General features: G+C 35.7%; 1 protein-coding gene across 3 annotated transcripts in view; it reads left to right on the plus strand.

Moving 5' to 3' along the window:
• LOC139150839 (probable ATP-dependent RNA helicase DHX40) overlaps positions 1–15,638 on the plus strand; it is a 188,367-nt gene that overhangs the window by 117,499 nt on the left and 55,230 nt on the right. For all 3 annotated transcript variants that reach the window (XM_070723250.1, XM_070723251.1, XM_070723252.1), the window contains exons 6-7: positions 5,488–5,587; positions 9,508–9,594. In XM_070723250.1, the coding sequence (XP_070579351.1) occupies positions 5,488–5,587; positions 9,508–9,594 (187 nt within the window). The remainder of the gene's footprint in view (positions 1–5,487; positions 5,588–9,507; positions 9,595–15,638) is intronic.

Raw genomic sequence — 15,638 nt, forward strand, 5'->3', positions numbered from 1 at the left:
ATGTTTCCCATGGATGCCATGGATGTCCACATGATGTACTGGTATGTCACGAAAACTCGGTCTCCCTTAAAGAGGCACTCCCACTGGTAACATTTTTAAAACACATTTTTTTAATGCCAACGGTCGATATTTGATGTGGCGACTGCGCACGGGTCGCGAGATATCGATAAAAACATGTCATTTCTCGAGCGTATTTTTCATATCCCAAAGTTTCTGATTATGACTCAAAATCCCCCGAAGGTTTGTTGTTTAGCTCATGGTCGATATTCTAGGGAGTCCAAAAACGTTCGAATGACGCAATTTATTTACCTCCAACTGCGAAGACTTTATATACATCATTATGCCTTAACCTCAGGTAAATTTTTTTAAACTTCTCCTTAGTTTTTGTCCTTTTCATTGTTCTCAATCAGTTGTATTAGATTTTTAACCAATACCACATAGATATCAGTTTTTACGTGTAAAATATTAGCCGCCTCTGATGACTACATTTTGTCGTCTGCCACACAGTTATGCATGGTTCGATACATAGCGGCCGCCACGTGGTATGCGTCTGCATACCACGCGGCGGCCGCTATGTATCAACCAAACGTAACTGTGCTGGTCACCTATGCGAATTCTGGTGGAATCAGCAAACTTTGTTTTACGTTTTTTTGCCGATTCAGTAAGATTCAGGTTTCTCCCACGGAACATGACTGATCACCGACGCGAGTGGTACTGTGGCGTACACCAGCTTTAGCGTAGACTCGTACTCCATAGCTTAGTTGACAATGGCTCCAGTGCCAAACGTTCGATGTTCGGAAGCTGAATTTAGGTGGGCCACCAGAATTGAAAATTTTACTTTTTTGAGGACATGTGTTTATCGATATCTCGCGATCCATGCGCAGTCGCCATGTCATATATCAACCGTTGGCATTAAAAAAATGTGTTTTAAAAATGTTACCAAGTGGGAGTGCCACTTTAATATGTTATAGAAATATTCACAACTGCTGTAACAGCTGCTTGAAAACCAAACGGTAGAATCGCTCAAGGAAATGTCTCAACCTTGTTTCTACAATTGTGTATGCCGTCTATAAAATGAACACAAAACCAGGTTAATGTAGAACAAGCCTCAGGGACAGTTATTCAGATTCTCAAACTTTTTCTGATCTACCACTTGTGGGGGTTCATTTTAAAGCTCTTGGTGTAAGAATACTTTTCAGTTTTTCGAAATTCGAAAATTTTATTTCTGTCCATAGAGTTAACACAAGGATGGCGGATATTTTAAACTTTAAATATCAGTAAAGCTTGGGTTATTTGTTTCTCTAGAACCAAAAGTTACACAGTGATCCCCAATTTTTATTCGTGATTTTGAAAGAGAATGGTTAAAAGATCCTTAAGGAAAGTATGAGCAAAAGTTTAAGTGACTTTCCAGGCGCATACTACCTTAACATAGAATGATGTACATCTAGTTGCAATATTTCTAAATGGCACTTTCTATTACAGTTTGGTACATCTGCGAAATTTAATCACTCTAAGTTTATTTCGTTTTATTAGTCCCCACGGACACCGTCCGGGGGGACTTATAGGTTTGGTCATGTCCGTGCGTGTTGCGTCCGTGCGTGCGTGTGTGCGTGCGTCCGTCCGTTCACGCAGATATCTCAGAGATGCAAGAAGCGATTTCATTCAAACTTGGTACAAGGATTACTTCATATGTCATACAGATGCACGTCAATTTGTTTTGTGATACGATCCAATATGGCCGCCAGGCGGCCATTTTATTACGATTTTTTCATGTACAGAGCCATAACTCAGACATGTTTCAACCGATTTTATTCAAAGTTGGTACAATGACATTGACCAATGTCATAGATATGCACGTCGATTTGTTTTGTGATACGATCCAATATGGCCGCCAGGCGGCCATTTTATTACGATTTTTTCATGTACAGAGCCATAACACAGACATGTTTCAACCAATTTATTCAAAGTTGGTACAAGGACATTGACCAATGTCATAGATATGCACTTCAATTTGTTTTGTGATACGATCCAATATGGCCGCCAGGCGGCCATTTTATTACGATTTTTTCATGTACAGAGCCAGATCTCAGACATGTTGCAACCGATTTTATTCAAAGTTGGTACAAGGACATTGACCAATGTCATAGATATGCACGTCATTTTGTTTTGTGATACGATCCAATATGGCCGCCAGGCGGCCATTTTATTACGATTTTTTCATGTACAGAGCCATAACTCAGACATGTTTCAACCGATTTTATTCAAAGTTGGTACAAGGACATTGACCAATGTCATAGATATGCATGTCGATTTGTTTTGTGATATGATCCAATATGGCCGCCAGGCGGCCATTTTATTACAATATTTTCATATACAGTGCCATAACTCAGACATGTTTTAACCGATTTTATTCAAAGTTGGTACAAGGACATTGACCTATGTCTTACGTATGTACATCAATTTGTTATGTGATACGATCCAATATGGCCGCTAGGCAGCCATTTTATTACGATATTTTCATGTACAGAGCAATAACTCAGACATGTTTCAACGGATTTTATTCAAAGTTGGTACAAGGAGATTGACTAATGTCATACATATGCATGTCAATTTGTTATGTGATACGATCCAATATGGCTGCCTTGCGGCCATTTTATTACGATTTTTTCCTGTCGAGGGCCATAATACTCTAAGGCATATCTTAACCGATTTTATTCAAAGTTGGTACAAGGACATTAACCCATGTCATACATATGTATGTCAATTTGTTTCTTGATATGATCCAATATGGCTGCATGGCAGCCATTTTGTTACAATTTTTCGTGTCCTTAGCCAAAACTTGGGCATGTCTCAATTAATGAAGAGGACTCTATCCTCTTAGGACATGTAATCAAAGTACCATTAACAAGTGGGGACTGTGTCATCAACGATGACTTGTTTTAATTTCGTTTTAATTTAATTTTAATTTTGTGTTATTTTATCAGCTTCCTTTACCAATAACAAGTGTACTGGATCTGAATGTGAAGCCATGTTCACATGTAGTAAAACAGCCCGCTTTTACTTTTATACTAAAATCATGTATTTCAAAATTTGAATGAAACATGTACTAGCTGTAATCCTGAGAAAAAATGAAAAGTCAGTGTGTGACTGCCATGTCCTGTCAAGTAATTGACTCCAATTCTATTGGCGAGTAATGCCAATGGGATTTTGAACAGTAACAAGCAGATGGACTGCTTTTTAGTCCCCACGGACACCGTCCGGGGGGACTTATAGGTTTGGTCATGTCTGTGCGTGTGTCCGTGCGTGCGTCCGTTCGTCCTTCCGTACGTCCATCAGTTCACGCAGATATCTCAGATATTTTGACAACATGTCACGTGACCCTCAGTGACCTTTGACCTCAAATATACATATTTGTCCATAACTCAGTAACCACAAGTGCTACACCCTTCATATATGGTATTATGGGACACTTTATGACATATTGTAACTCTTTAATTGTGCACATATCTAATTTTGAGCGAGCTGATAGAGCTAGAGGTCTGAATTTTGGTATAAAGGGATTACTTAGCAGTGCAATTTTTTTGACAAAATGTCACGTGACCTCAATGACCTTTGACCTGATATATACATATTTGTCCATAACTCAGTAACTACAAGTGATACACCCTTCATATTTGGCATGATGGGAGACCTTATGACGCCACATACTGTACCTCATTAATTATGCACATATCTAATTCTGAGCAAGCCAATAGAGCTGGATGTCTGTTTTTTGGTATATAGTGATAACTATAGGATAGAATTATTTTGACAAAATGTCATGTGACCTCGATGACCTTTTACCTAAAATATACATTTATGTCAATAAATAAGTAACCACGAGTGCTATGTCCTTTATATTTAGTAGGATGGGAGACCTTATGACAACTCACACTTTACCTCATTAATTATGCACACATCTAATTCTAGGCAAGCGGATAGAGCTAGAGGTCTGATTTTTGACATATAGGGATTAAAAAGCAATACAACTTTTTTTTTTCAAAATGTCACGTAACCTTGATGACCATTGACCTTGATTATACATATATATGCATAACTCAGTAACCACAAGTTCTATACCCTCCAATTTTGATAGGATATTAGAGCTTAAGATGTCACATCTTCTACCTCATTTATTATGCGCATATGTATTTCATGGCTGGCCAATACAGCTAGAGGTATGGTCTTTTTGCCCGATTTAGAACCATAACATAGACATGCCTCATGAGTTTCAAATTGGGAAAAACGACATAGACCTATATGCCCATAGATCTCAACATATACACTCCAGTGATACTTCTTAATGACCATATTTCCTTGCCCCATCAAGATAATACTCCTATTGCAAGTGGGGACTATGTCATTGTCAATGACTTGTTAAGTAGATTTTCCCTGCCTACAGACAAAAACTTTGATTTCTTGATCAAGTGACAATCATGGAAGATCTCTCACTGCTGAGAGTTGCTCACATGTACATCTGTATTAGGAAACCTTAATTCAAATTTGATGATTGATAGCAGGAAAAAAATTGTCTTTAGGGTTCTAAAGATTTCTGCTGTGATACCTGGAATTACTATACCAGTAGGTACCAGGCTTTTTGTGTGAGACATGTCAGCAGAAGTCTTATCAGTGTACATGTACTCTAGTAAGACTCGACCGCCAACTTCATTTTTTGACTCTAAATGTTTTTTTTATTCTTCAAATGTGGGAATGTGTTCTAAACGAATGCCTTCGTTTAGGTTTATGATTTGAAAACTTCAAGGTGACACCAAACAATAATACTTTTTATATTTCTAATTAAAAAAAGGTGATCCTAGATGTACATGTATCGATATAGTTGCAGTTACATGCACATACTCTAGCTATAGTCATATTGAAGAACCAAATTTCATTATCTCAAGTGTGAACAAAGTTTGAATGGTGCTCTGTATTCACAAGCTGAGTAGACATCACAAAATAAAAAGAGAAACAAGTAATTTATTAAGAATTTGCATAATAATTCTTTTGAAACTTTAAAAAAAGGTTAAAATCGGGCTTTAAAAAAACATTCAATAAGAAAGTAATATAGTCTTGATATAGGTAATATTTCAGTAATTAATTGAATAATGTTAATATTTAATTCATTTGCTAGTTTTGCTATGAAATGAATGCGGTAAAATTGCCCTGCAGGATGGTGTAATGAGAAAATGCAGTTATTTCTGTTTTCATCAAGCATTGCATCATTTTTAAATTTCTTTTTGCTTGAAATCGTGTAATACATGCTATTGAAAATGCACTGAGAAAGCATTACAAAACCAAGTCATGCACATGCAATTCAGTCAGGAAATGTGTGTCTGTATGATTGTAATGCAGATGACCATGTCTTCAAGGAAACACTGAAATACGTGGATATCACTACCATCAAGTGTGTATTTCAGTATTGAATTCTTTTATGATTATTCCGTATAGAAACTCAGAGGCGGATCTTCAGACCTGCTGAATCTGGCGTCAGAAAATGTGTCATAGCGACAAATATTGCAGGGACATCATTGACTATTGATGGAATAAGGTAAGATATGTTAGCATGTATCAAAATGTCACAAATGTACTGACAGTGTAGCAGTGTTAAATTATCACAAATGTACTGACAGTGTTGCAACTGTGTTAAATTATCACAAATGTACTGATATTCAAATATGTAGATTACATTCAAATATGCAGATTACATTAATTTTTTCGGTATTAAAGTTCTATGCTAATGACCCTTAATCAATGTGGAATATTCATATACCTCGGATCTTGCATTGTATATACTGATAGTATTATATTGTACATCACAAATGTACTAACACTTATAACAGTGTTGCATGTATTAAATTGTCATAGAGTGTGGTAGTATTAAATTATCACAAATAATTTGTAGCAAATTGTATTAAATTTTCACAAACTTGGCATTGCTGCTGTGCTTATATGTATATTTACAGTATCACAATAATCTTGATATTGTGATTTGCTGGAAGTGTTTAAAAACTAGCTGAACAGATAATTTGAGAATATATGATGAAAGCAAAAGATATCCAATCATACACAAAATTAACTCTTGCAGAGCCATATCGGTACATGTTTGTGTACTTTACATATGGTACATCGTATCTAAATTATTCTCTAGCACAGCAAGGTCTCAATATAAGATTGCACACGTACCATATGCTGCCGTGGGCATGGCATATATCTTTGAAATGGTAAACTGAACTGTTATGAAATTATTTTATCAAAGTAAAAACAACCATCACTGAATTGTTCATTTTAAAAAGAAAAAAAAAATTGTGGAAAATGAAATTAAACACCATAGTCTGCTTGATCACTGCAAAGTACAGACTGACACTTCAAAAGGTTGTATCTCACTCTCTATTTCATCACAATAATTTCTGGCTACAAAATTTTCAAAAGGTAAATTAAGGCTACAGAATTATCAAACTATCAAATAAAAGTCACATGAGAGTAATATCAAAAAACACTCTCTTCGAACACTTCTTGATCATTATTACACAAATGCTGAGAGGTGTCAATCTTTCTTGCCAAACAACCACTTCTACCAGAAAAGGGAGACCTTTTTAATAACCTACTTTAATTACTTTTTATGATGCGGAAACTATAGTGATGATGTATGACAGGAGATGAAAATTTGAATTAATTGCAAATATAAAAGGAAAGAAAAGCCCCATTTAAAATATAAAATGAGAAAGAAAAGAAGTAGTGTTTTAAATACTTGACATTTGTTTTAATGTGAAGAGAAATGTCAACTGGCATAGGCACTGAAAAGCCTGTTGCTGGGATTTGAAAAATCCACCAAGCATTTTGTGAAGAAAGAGAGTCGAAATATAATTTACTTTAGTCCACTTCAGTGTGATAGACGCAACAAAGCTAATGACTATATCAAAGTAGTCTGAGTGGATCATACATGGTAGATGTGTATGGTTTTCTTGCAGGTCCAAATCTGCCGCAGGAGATGCGGATAACCCACAGTGCAAATCTCTATCTTTTGCACAACCTTTTTGGTTTAATTGGATGTGATTCTTAGGCATTGAAAAACTCTGTCAGCATGAGTTAATCTGTTAAGGTTCCCATTGTTACTGATTTTGCCCATCCACTGTTCCATCACAGCCTTGGGTTATTTCCAGTACATCTTGAAGCACTACACGGGTGGAAAATCACAAGGGGATAATGCACAATTGAACCCTGGACCTGATAACAGAGATTGTTACCGGCAAGCTGAAGTGTGCATGCCCTTGACTTTCTCCCAAAACAACTGATGTACTTACAACTACCAATATCAAATTGCTGTACATTGATTTCTGAATCTTATATTCATTTTGTCCTTGACCAATTTGCAAATGAGTTTGGCTGTTTATTTGCTCTGTCAATAAATTTCTTGATGTTAGAGCTTGCACCACTCTGTAGAAAGCAGTTGGACTGATTAGAGTAAAGGGCTATCAAGGCACTTTCCATGTTCTCTTGCTATTTCCTTCTAAGTGTACTACAATAGATTGCATCAGACAAGAGAAGTAAAAGTGCCTGTACAAACAAACTTGTTTTGCCAGGCGTTCACACAGGAACAAAAATACCAGTTAAGTAACTGTGACAACTCCATGTGTTTTGCAAAACATGTCCAAAGAAATCTTGATAGCATCGCCATGTCAATTTGAAAACTGCAGTCAGAGAATTCAAACACAGTGGTTTTTTCATAAGTTTACCACTGCAAGAACAACTTATACCAACTTATCTTTTCAAAACTTCAATACCAGCTGAGAGTTTTTTCACTGTGGATGGATTTTTACTGTTGACTACTAAGAAATTCATTGCCCTGTCATTTTTTAATCGACACTGACCTTTAATAGAATGGTTGGTTATTTTCCTTGTAGCAAATGCATGTATACATGCCGCAATAGGTAATACCATTTCTGTTTTGAATTTTTTCGGATTTTTAAGGATTGCTTCAAGCTTTAATTTTACCACATCACAAGCTTGGTTAGCCAGGGATTATTTAAGCAGTAGAATTTCAAACAGCGATAAAGAAGGCAAGTTAGGTTGGGAAGTCATCGCTAGATCTCACTGTGATTTCTCTGTAGGATTCTAGGAAAGGTTGACTGTCAATGTACATGTATTCAATCACATGTATGTTTGACTTTGTGAGTTTACGAGATCTTGCCCATGTAAGCCTTCTGTTTGTACCGTACATTCTGACAAAGAACATGTGAAAGTCTAGAGTTATGCTGAGTTGATACAAATAAATTAGCATAAATTAGCAGTACAGGTGGAAAACATAGGGTGGCTCGATTATAAGACACCCATTTAATGTCGCTGACCCAGGTCATCTAATCTTACAAATACGGTATGTTGTAATGATGCCTTTGTAGATCAGTTGTTGTCAAGTAACAGTATGTCTAATAACCATTATATTATACCAGTATATTGATGGTGCAAATACAGCGATCTGATTGGTCGAGATGGAAAAAGAACCATGGCATTGGTGATATACCACGGCTGGCATACGCGTGAGCTCTCAGCTTGAGCAAAAATCCATGTTCCATGCCAGAATTTCAATATACTGCTAATATATAATAGCAATAAATCACACCCAGCCATGGTATACCACTCGATTTTGACCAGTTCACTTCATATATGCACTCGCTATTGCTCGTGCATATATGTCATGAACTGGTCAAAATCTCATGGTACGTACCATCGCAGGGTGTGCTTTATTGCTTAATTAAATCACTTACTTTGGCAGAGGTATATTGTTTCATGTTGGCAGGATGTACATGTACTTGTTCCTTTTATAAATCAGACATCTAAGTGTTTTTTGCCAACTGCAGTTTTCCCAACTAAATTTTAGTTCAACATTTTACCAATTTATTATTTTTTTGTATGTTTTTTATTATTTTGGATCAAATGGATCCAAATGGATTTATTATTTTGGATATTTTATTGGCTACATTATTTTGTCAAAATTTTGGCAAAAATTAGAAAAAAATTGACTGGGGTATTTTATAAAAGCGACACAAATTGAATTTGGTGCTCAAAGGGTAGATAATCATGGCTTCATCAGGCAAATCTGAATAGGAATAAGAACACGAGAGATTTGGAAAATAGCGACTGTATCATGTGGAATCAGAGATGTAGTTTGTTCATATTCCTTACACATTCAATAAACAAATGGACAAGTACAAATCAAATCAATGTTGAATACGCAAGACAAATATGCAGGACTGATTGAAACTCAAAAATTCAATACCTAGGAGACGTAACCACAGGGTGTGTCGTGTTTACCCAATTCAGCAGTTTTTATTGTGACAATTAACGACCTAATTTATTGACCTGCATATATATGACTGTCAGTAGACTTAGTACAGGTGAGTTTTGCTATTACAAAAACTTACACTTTTAATTGTTATCTGATCTATTTGTTTGCAATATTAACTCTTTAAGGTATGTGGTGGACAGTGGTTTTGTCAAACAGCTTTCATTCAACCCAAGAACAGGATTGGATGCTCTTCAAGTTGTACCCATTTCAAGGTGAGAATTGTGCTGGCTTTGACACAACCCTGTGGTGCAGGTCTGTTTCAGCAAAGGTGCATGCCACATGGCTGTGGAAATTAAGGGCTGATAAACAGATCTGTATCACTGTGAGGGCATGACTGCAAATGGTGCTGTATCTGATGTCACCACCTGAGGGGTTTGAAATTTCTGCCTATTGAGATCACAGCATCTATACATGTATGCTGTGTATAGGACTGTATACAGTGATGTGGACACAGTTTTTTGTGACAGGGTCTGAAATTTCTGTCTGGATATCATCATTTTTATTAGCTCCGCTGTCAGCGACGCGGAGCTTATCAAATAGGTTGATTATCCGTCGTCGTCCGTCGGCGTCCGGCGTCCGGCGTCCGGCGTCCGGCGTCGTCCGTCAACAATTGCCTTCTCCTCTGAAACCACAAGTCCAATTGCTTTGAAATTTTATATGCAGTTCACTTGGGGTGACCTTACTTCAGTTTGTTCAAATCATGGTGATATTTGCATATTTGTATTTTTGGGGCATTTTTTTGTGTTTTTGGTAAAAAAATCTTCTTCTCTGAAACCGCTCGTTCGATTGCTTTGAAATTTGATAAGCAGTTTGCTTGGAGTGACTTAAATCAGATTTGTTCAAATGGTAGTGAAATTTGCATATTTGTATTTTTAAGGCAATTTTTGTCATTTTTGGTAAAAAAATCTTTAAAATCTTCTTCTTCAAAACTACTGGTCAGATAGCTTTTATATTTGGTACATATGTCCCTAGGGATGATCTATTTCAGATTTGTTCAAATTGTGCAGAAATATGCAAATTTGCATTTTTAAGGCAATTTTTGCCATTTTTGGTCAAAAAATGTATTTCTCAAAAAGTACTGGTCTGATAGTTTTGAAATTTGGTATACAGGTTTCTATAGATGAACTTAGTAATATATATTGAATTTCTGATGAAATCTGTATTTTGTATTTTTGGGGCAATTTTTGCCATTTTGGTCAAAAAATGTGTATTTCCAAAACTACTCATCTGATAGCTTTGAAATTTGGTATAGAGGTTTCTACAGATGAACTAAATGATATTTATGGAAATAATGATGAAATCTGCAATTTTGTAATTTTGGGGCAATTTTTGCCATTTTTGGTCAAAAAATGTGTTTCTCAAAAAGTACTGGTCTGATAGCTTTGAAATTTGGTATACAGGTTTCTACAGATAAGCTTAGTAATATATATTGAATTTCTGATGAAATCTGTAATTTTGTATTTTTGGGGCAATTTTTGCCATTTTTGGTCAAAAAATGTGTATTTCCAAAACTATTTATCTGATAGCTTTGAAATTTGGTATACAGGTTTCCATAGATGAACTAAATGATATTTATTGAAACAATGATGACATCTGCAATTTTGAATTTTTGGGGCAATTTTTCCCATTTTTGGTCAAAAAATGCGTTTCTCAAAAAGTACTGGTCTAACAGCTTTGAAATTTGGTATAACTAAGTGTGATATTTTGAAATTATGATGAAATCTGCAATTTTTATTTTTGGGGGGCAATTGTTGCCATTTTTGGTCAGAATATTTTATTCTCAAAAAACTACTCATCAGATAGCTTTGGTTGACATGTTCTTAGGGATGATCGGATGTGATATATTCAAAGTATGATGAAATCTTCAATTTTGTATTTTTGCAGCTTATTTTAGCCACATTTTTCTGGCCACTGCATTGAGTTATCAAAGATTTCCACCTTCTTCATCAACATGTGTCAAAAATAGTTATTCTGTACATAAACACAGCGGAGCTATATCAGCCGCTAGGTCGCTTGTCTATAAAACTGAGTATAGAGCTTTACTATAAAATATATTAGACCTGATTTTGGCCGATCTGTACAGCTCTGAAATTTGGTGATTTTCAGATCCTGCAAGAGACTCTGTAGATTCTGTACTGGACACAGCTCTGTACAGACATCCATATTTCAGTCTTGACTTCACAGTGCTGGATACTGTCAGAAATGTCACCTAATATTTGCCCAAATAATAAAACTATTGTACCCGAGGGTAGGTGACCATTTACCTGACGTAAGGAGGGCAAAGGGTCTGTGCTTCGAGGGTATATAGTCCTTTGTTTGGGTTATGTTTTGATTACATGGCTCTCTAACCTTTATTACATGCCTCTCTTAGTTTTTATTCCAAATGTTTGGGAACTTTACATACAAATGACAATCATATGCTTTATATCCATCTGTTAAAAAATAGAATGATTTTCATAATCGAACAGCGCATATTGTTACGCAGTTAATGAAATTCTTTGGGCATAATTTTGTAAAAACAGTCAATCCTATGTAAAACATGTAATTTTATCATAATTTCTAAACCCTAAAGTTGTCAAATTGAAAATAGTTATGGTTCCCTTTCAGTCAAATGATGACTTTGCGGCCCACTACATCATCAACAGGTTGCCATTGAATTCTATGGAGCATGGGACATTCGATATATGAGGCATCATCAGGCCTGATTCAGTTCTTCATGTTGATACAACTCTGAAACCTTAATTTCAAGGCCTGTAATAGAGACTATTTTTCAGGGTATGATATAGGTTCTGATCAGACTTTCTTGCAGGCATATCCTGACATCTGCCGGTGAATTTCTGGCGGCGTATAAACTTACATCGTGCCTCCCTGTAAAATTCTCTCCCAATTATTTGGAATAAACCTAATGTACATCTAACAGACAAAATGGCCATAATTACATTCAAACTGACGTCAGTCCATCGGAAGTCTTCAATTTCACTTCCTTTATAAAGGCCCATTTATAACTCAGAAATACTTCAGTTATATAGTACTCAAATCCACTAGTGGAACTCTCATCATGTTTAGTTATGCTGCCATGCATAGCAATTAAGTCAAAATGATTATTTTATTAATTATTGTTACAGTTCAGTAGTTTTTTTCTTAAAGAAGGAAGTTGCTATGAAAATTACCAGCTGAAGTCAGGTAAAGTCAAAACCATGAAAGTTTTTTGAGTTGTGCCAATTAAAGAGAACTATAGAAAGAAGGTTTTCCACAATGTTTATTTTACCCTGCATTGAACAGTTATTCACGGGGAATGTCGTGATGGCATTTAATTTGAAAATTGATCAAAACCATGCCTATACATTGTACATGCACTGTATTTCTGTATCTGCCTGACTATACAGAAGTAGAGCATTGTGATATGGGATTAGTTTCATCCTTGACGTAGCCGCAGGAAGTTTATTTGTACAGAATGGATAACATTTTCAACTTGATTTCTCTTCATGAAACTATCAGGCACATCAATTTTTAGTCTCAAGTCACAGTGGTTGAAGAAGATTACATGGCAGAAGGAGCTTCTAGGATCAGTCACTTCAGTTGTTTGATAAGTTGTGTAATTTAATATCTGTACATCCTTCTCACCATCAATTAAAAAAAAATTGATTGTGTGGATAGATTTTACTACCCTTTGGATGACGAAACAGCATGTTGAAATGTAGAAGTTAGTTTAACTGAATTGAATGACCAAAAAATGATGAGGAAATCAATATCTACTTGGAATATCTTCGAAATAATGAGACTCCATGAAATTTTGGATAGCCTGATCATCTACCTATCTGTCCATCTGCTCATTTGAAATTATATAATCATAACTTTATATTTTCTGTATTTTGATAGCTTTATTTGGAATTCATATTTAAGATCCCTAGCAATCACTTCAGTCAGATGTGTCAAAGTTGTCTTGATATTTAACTTCAGCTGTTGTGTGTTTATTGGGTAATTTTGAAATCATCATACCAGTATTTTCACAAAATGATTAACATCTGTCACTTCATAGGGTGAATACTTCATATTTCTGCAAACTATGATGCCAAACTTCTCCTTTTCTTTTAAAAAGCATGGAGCAAGAGGGAAAGTTGCTTCCTTGTGTATTTGTATCAGGTATTCTATTACCCTAGAAGGTAAAGGAATTTATTGAGTCAGTCATAAAACAGAAACAGAACAGCTGTAATGAACAGAATGTACTCAGCATTGGCAGAAATGATTCAAGAAGATGATTCAAGAAGAATTAGTGCAAGATATTGTTTTCTTCATCGTCTAATTTTAAATAGTTCATCTGTCAGTGTTCTGATGAGAGTTACTGTCAGTTGTCCCATTCCATTTTAAAGACTTCTCTGTTTAACATTGAATCCTTCGCCTGTAGGCAGAAAAACTTTGTATTCTCCATACTTTTGTTTGTCTGAAGTTAAAGTTTGGAATTGGTTTGGGATGCATACACACTCTCTGATGTTATGATGGCTTTTCCATGAAATCTATCTGTCCCCCCGAGTTCCCCGATGGCTTCTAATACTCATCAGTCTGTAATCTGCGGTACAATGACATCTTTACCATTGATGACGCTCGTAAAGGCTGCATTAACCACGGGGCAAAATATGAAGTAAACAGCATCCCTACTGCTTGTTATCTATCAATTTGTACAATGGAGCAAAGTTCTAAATATAAAAGTTACTCTGTTGTTCAGAAAGTTTCTGTTTTGCTCAGGGCTAACCCAGTAGTCAGAAGTGTAAGAAAATTTCATGTTGTATCTGTCCTTATTATCCATTTGTGGCAGCTTGTATCAACTATCACCATGGTAACAGTTTATGTATACTGTATGTATGTTGCGTTTGTCAGTTTCCATCTGTCTCTTAGAATCAGGACACATCGGATAGAATTTCAACCTATTATCGTCCTATGACATTCATTTTTATCTGACTGATACAACCCAAAGATGCAATTCCAGTTTCTTGTTTTCCTTCAGAATCCTGACTTTATTGCCAATCAAGGTTCACGATGGCCTCCAGCCTTTAAACCTTGTGACGTGTTGCATGTAACTCTTGACTGTAATAATGGTCAATATTTATTTATTGTCACATTGTACCTTGAAACCAATTAAAATCGTGCATTATCAACTGCCTGACAGCTGTAGGCAAGGCAATCTCAATGACTCATTACTGCACATGTCCCAGCAAGAGTGTAGTTGACTGGAACTCTGTCAGACAAACAATTTGACTGTCACCTGTGTATGGAGCATGAATTGGTACAAATCCTGTCGTCTGCACCCACAAATACTCAGATTTAGACTGCTGTCAGGTTTTGATAATGGCAGCATTGTTGCAAAATGACTTAATATTTCCTTGTAATTTTGAACTAAAGGTTGCCATCAGATTTTGACAAATTGCTGAAAATTTTTCAAAATGGCCCAGTGTCTCCCTGTAATTTTGGAGTGACGTCTGCCATCAGACTCTGGACGGTATATTGCAGTAATTTTTGCACAGTGACTTGTACTTTTAACTACAGGCTGAACAAAATTATTTAAAAAACTATTCTTTAGTTTTCACTTGGTATTTAAGAGGTAATTCTTTTTTCTGTAGATCTCTCATCAGCAGAATCATACGCAAGTAAAGCTTAGTCATAACCCATATTTTACTGGTACTGTACACCTCATACAATAGACCTATTTTCAGTCTTCACTTTTGTAACAGGATGGCATATATTGACCATTTTTACCGGAGTTCTCAGAGATACATGATTAAGGGGGCGCTGCACCCAACATGGCGAATGTTGCTCAAAAATCACTTTTTTGCAAATATCCATTCAATTTTAATTAATTTGTTAACCCTAGATTAAAATATTGGTTGGGCTCACCTTTTAGCTTGTCAGGCAGTCGTAAGTTTTGTGATAAAGAAGTGTTAATTTATGCAAATACATGCAAATCACCCTATTTCCTGGCTTCTTTTTCCTCCCAATTTCAAAATTTCCAAAGAATTTAACTCCACTCTGGCTGGGTTAATTTTCTGAAATTTTCACATTATGTTCTTTAAATGCTATATAACAAAACGACTATTTTGTTTGGCAATAAAGTTCTTACATTTTGAATAAGAGGCATTTTAATTTTGGTAATCATGATTTTAATTACTTTTTTGAGTGTCAGTCTTTCAAACCATGCCATTTTAGAATGAGGATAGATAATGCAAAATAAAATAGTGTTTTTTTTCTACATATACTCTTCTTA

Source organism: Ptychodera flava, chromosome 15 (genome assembly GCF_041260155.1).
Source record: "Ptychodera flava strain L36383 chromosome 15, AS_Pfla_20210202, whole genome shotgun sequence".
NCBI classification, from domain to species: domain Eukaryota; kingdom Metazoa; phylum Hemichordata; class Enteropneusta; family Ptychoderidae; genus Ptychodera; species Ptychodera flava.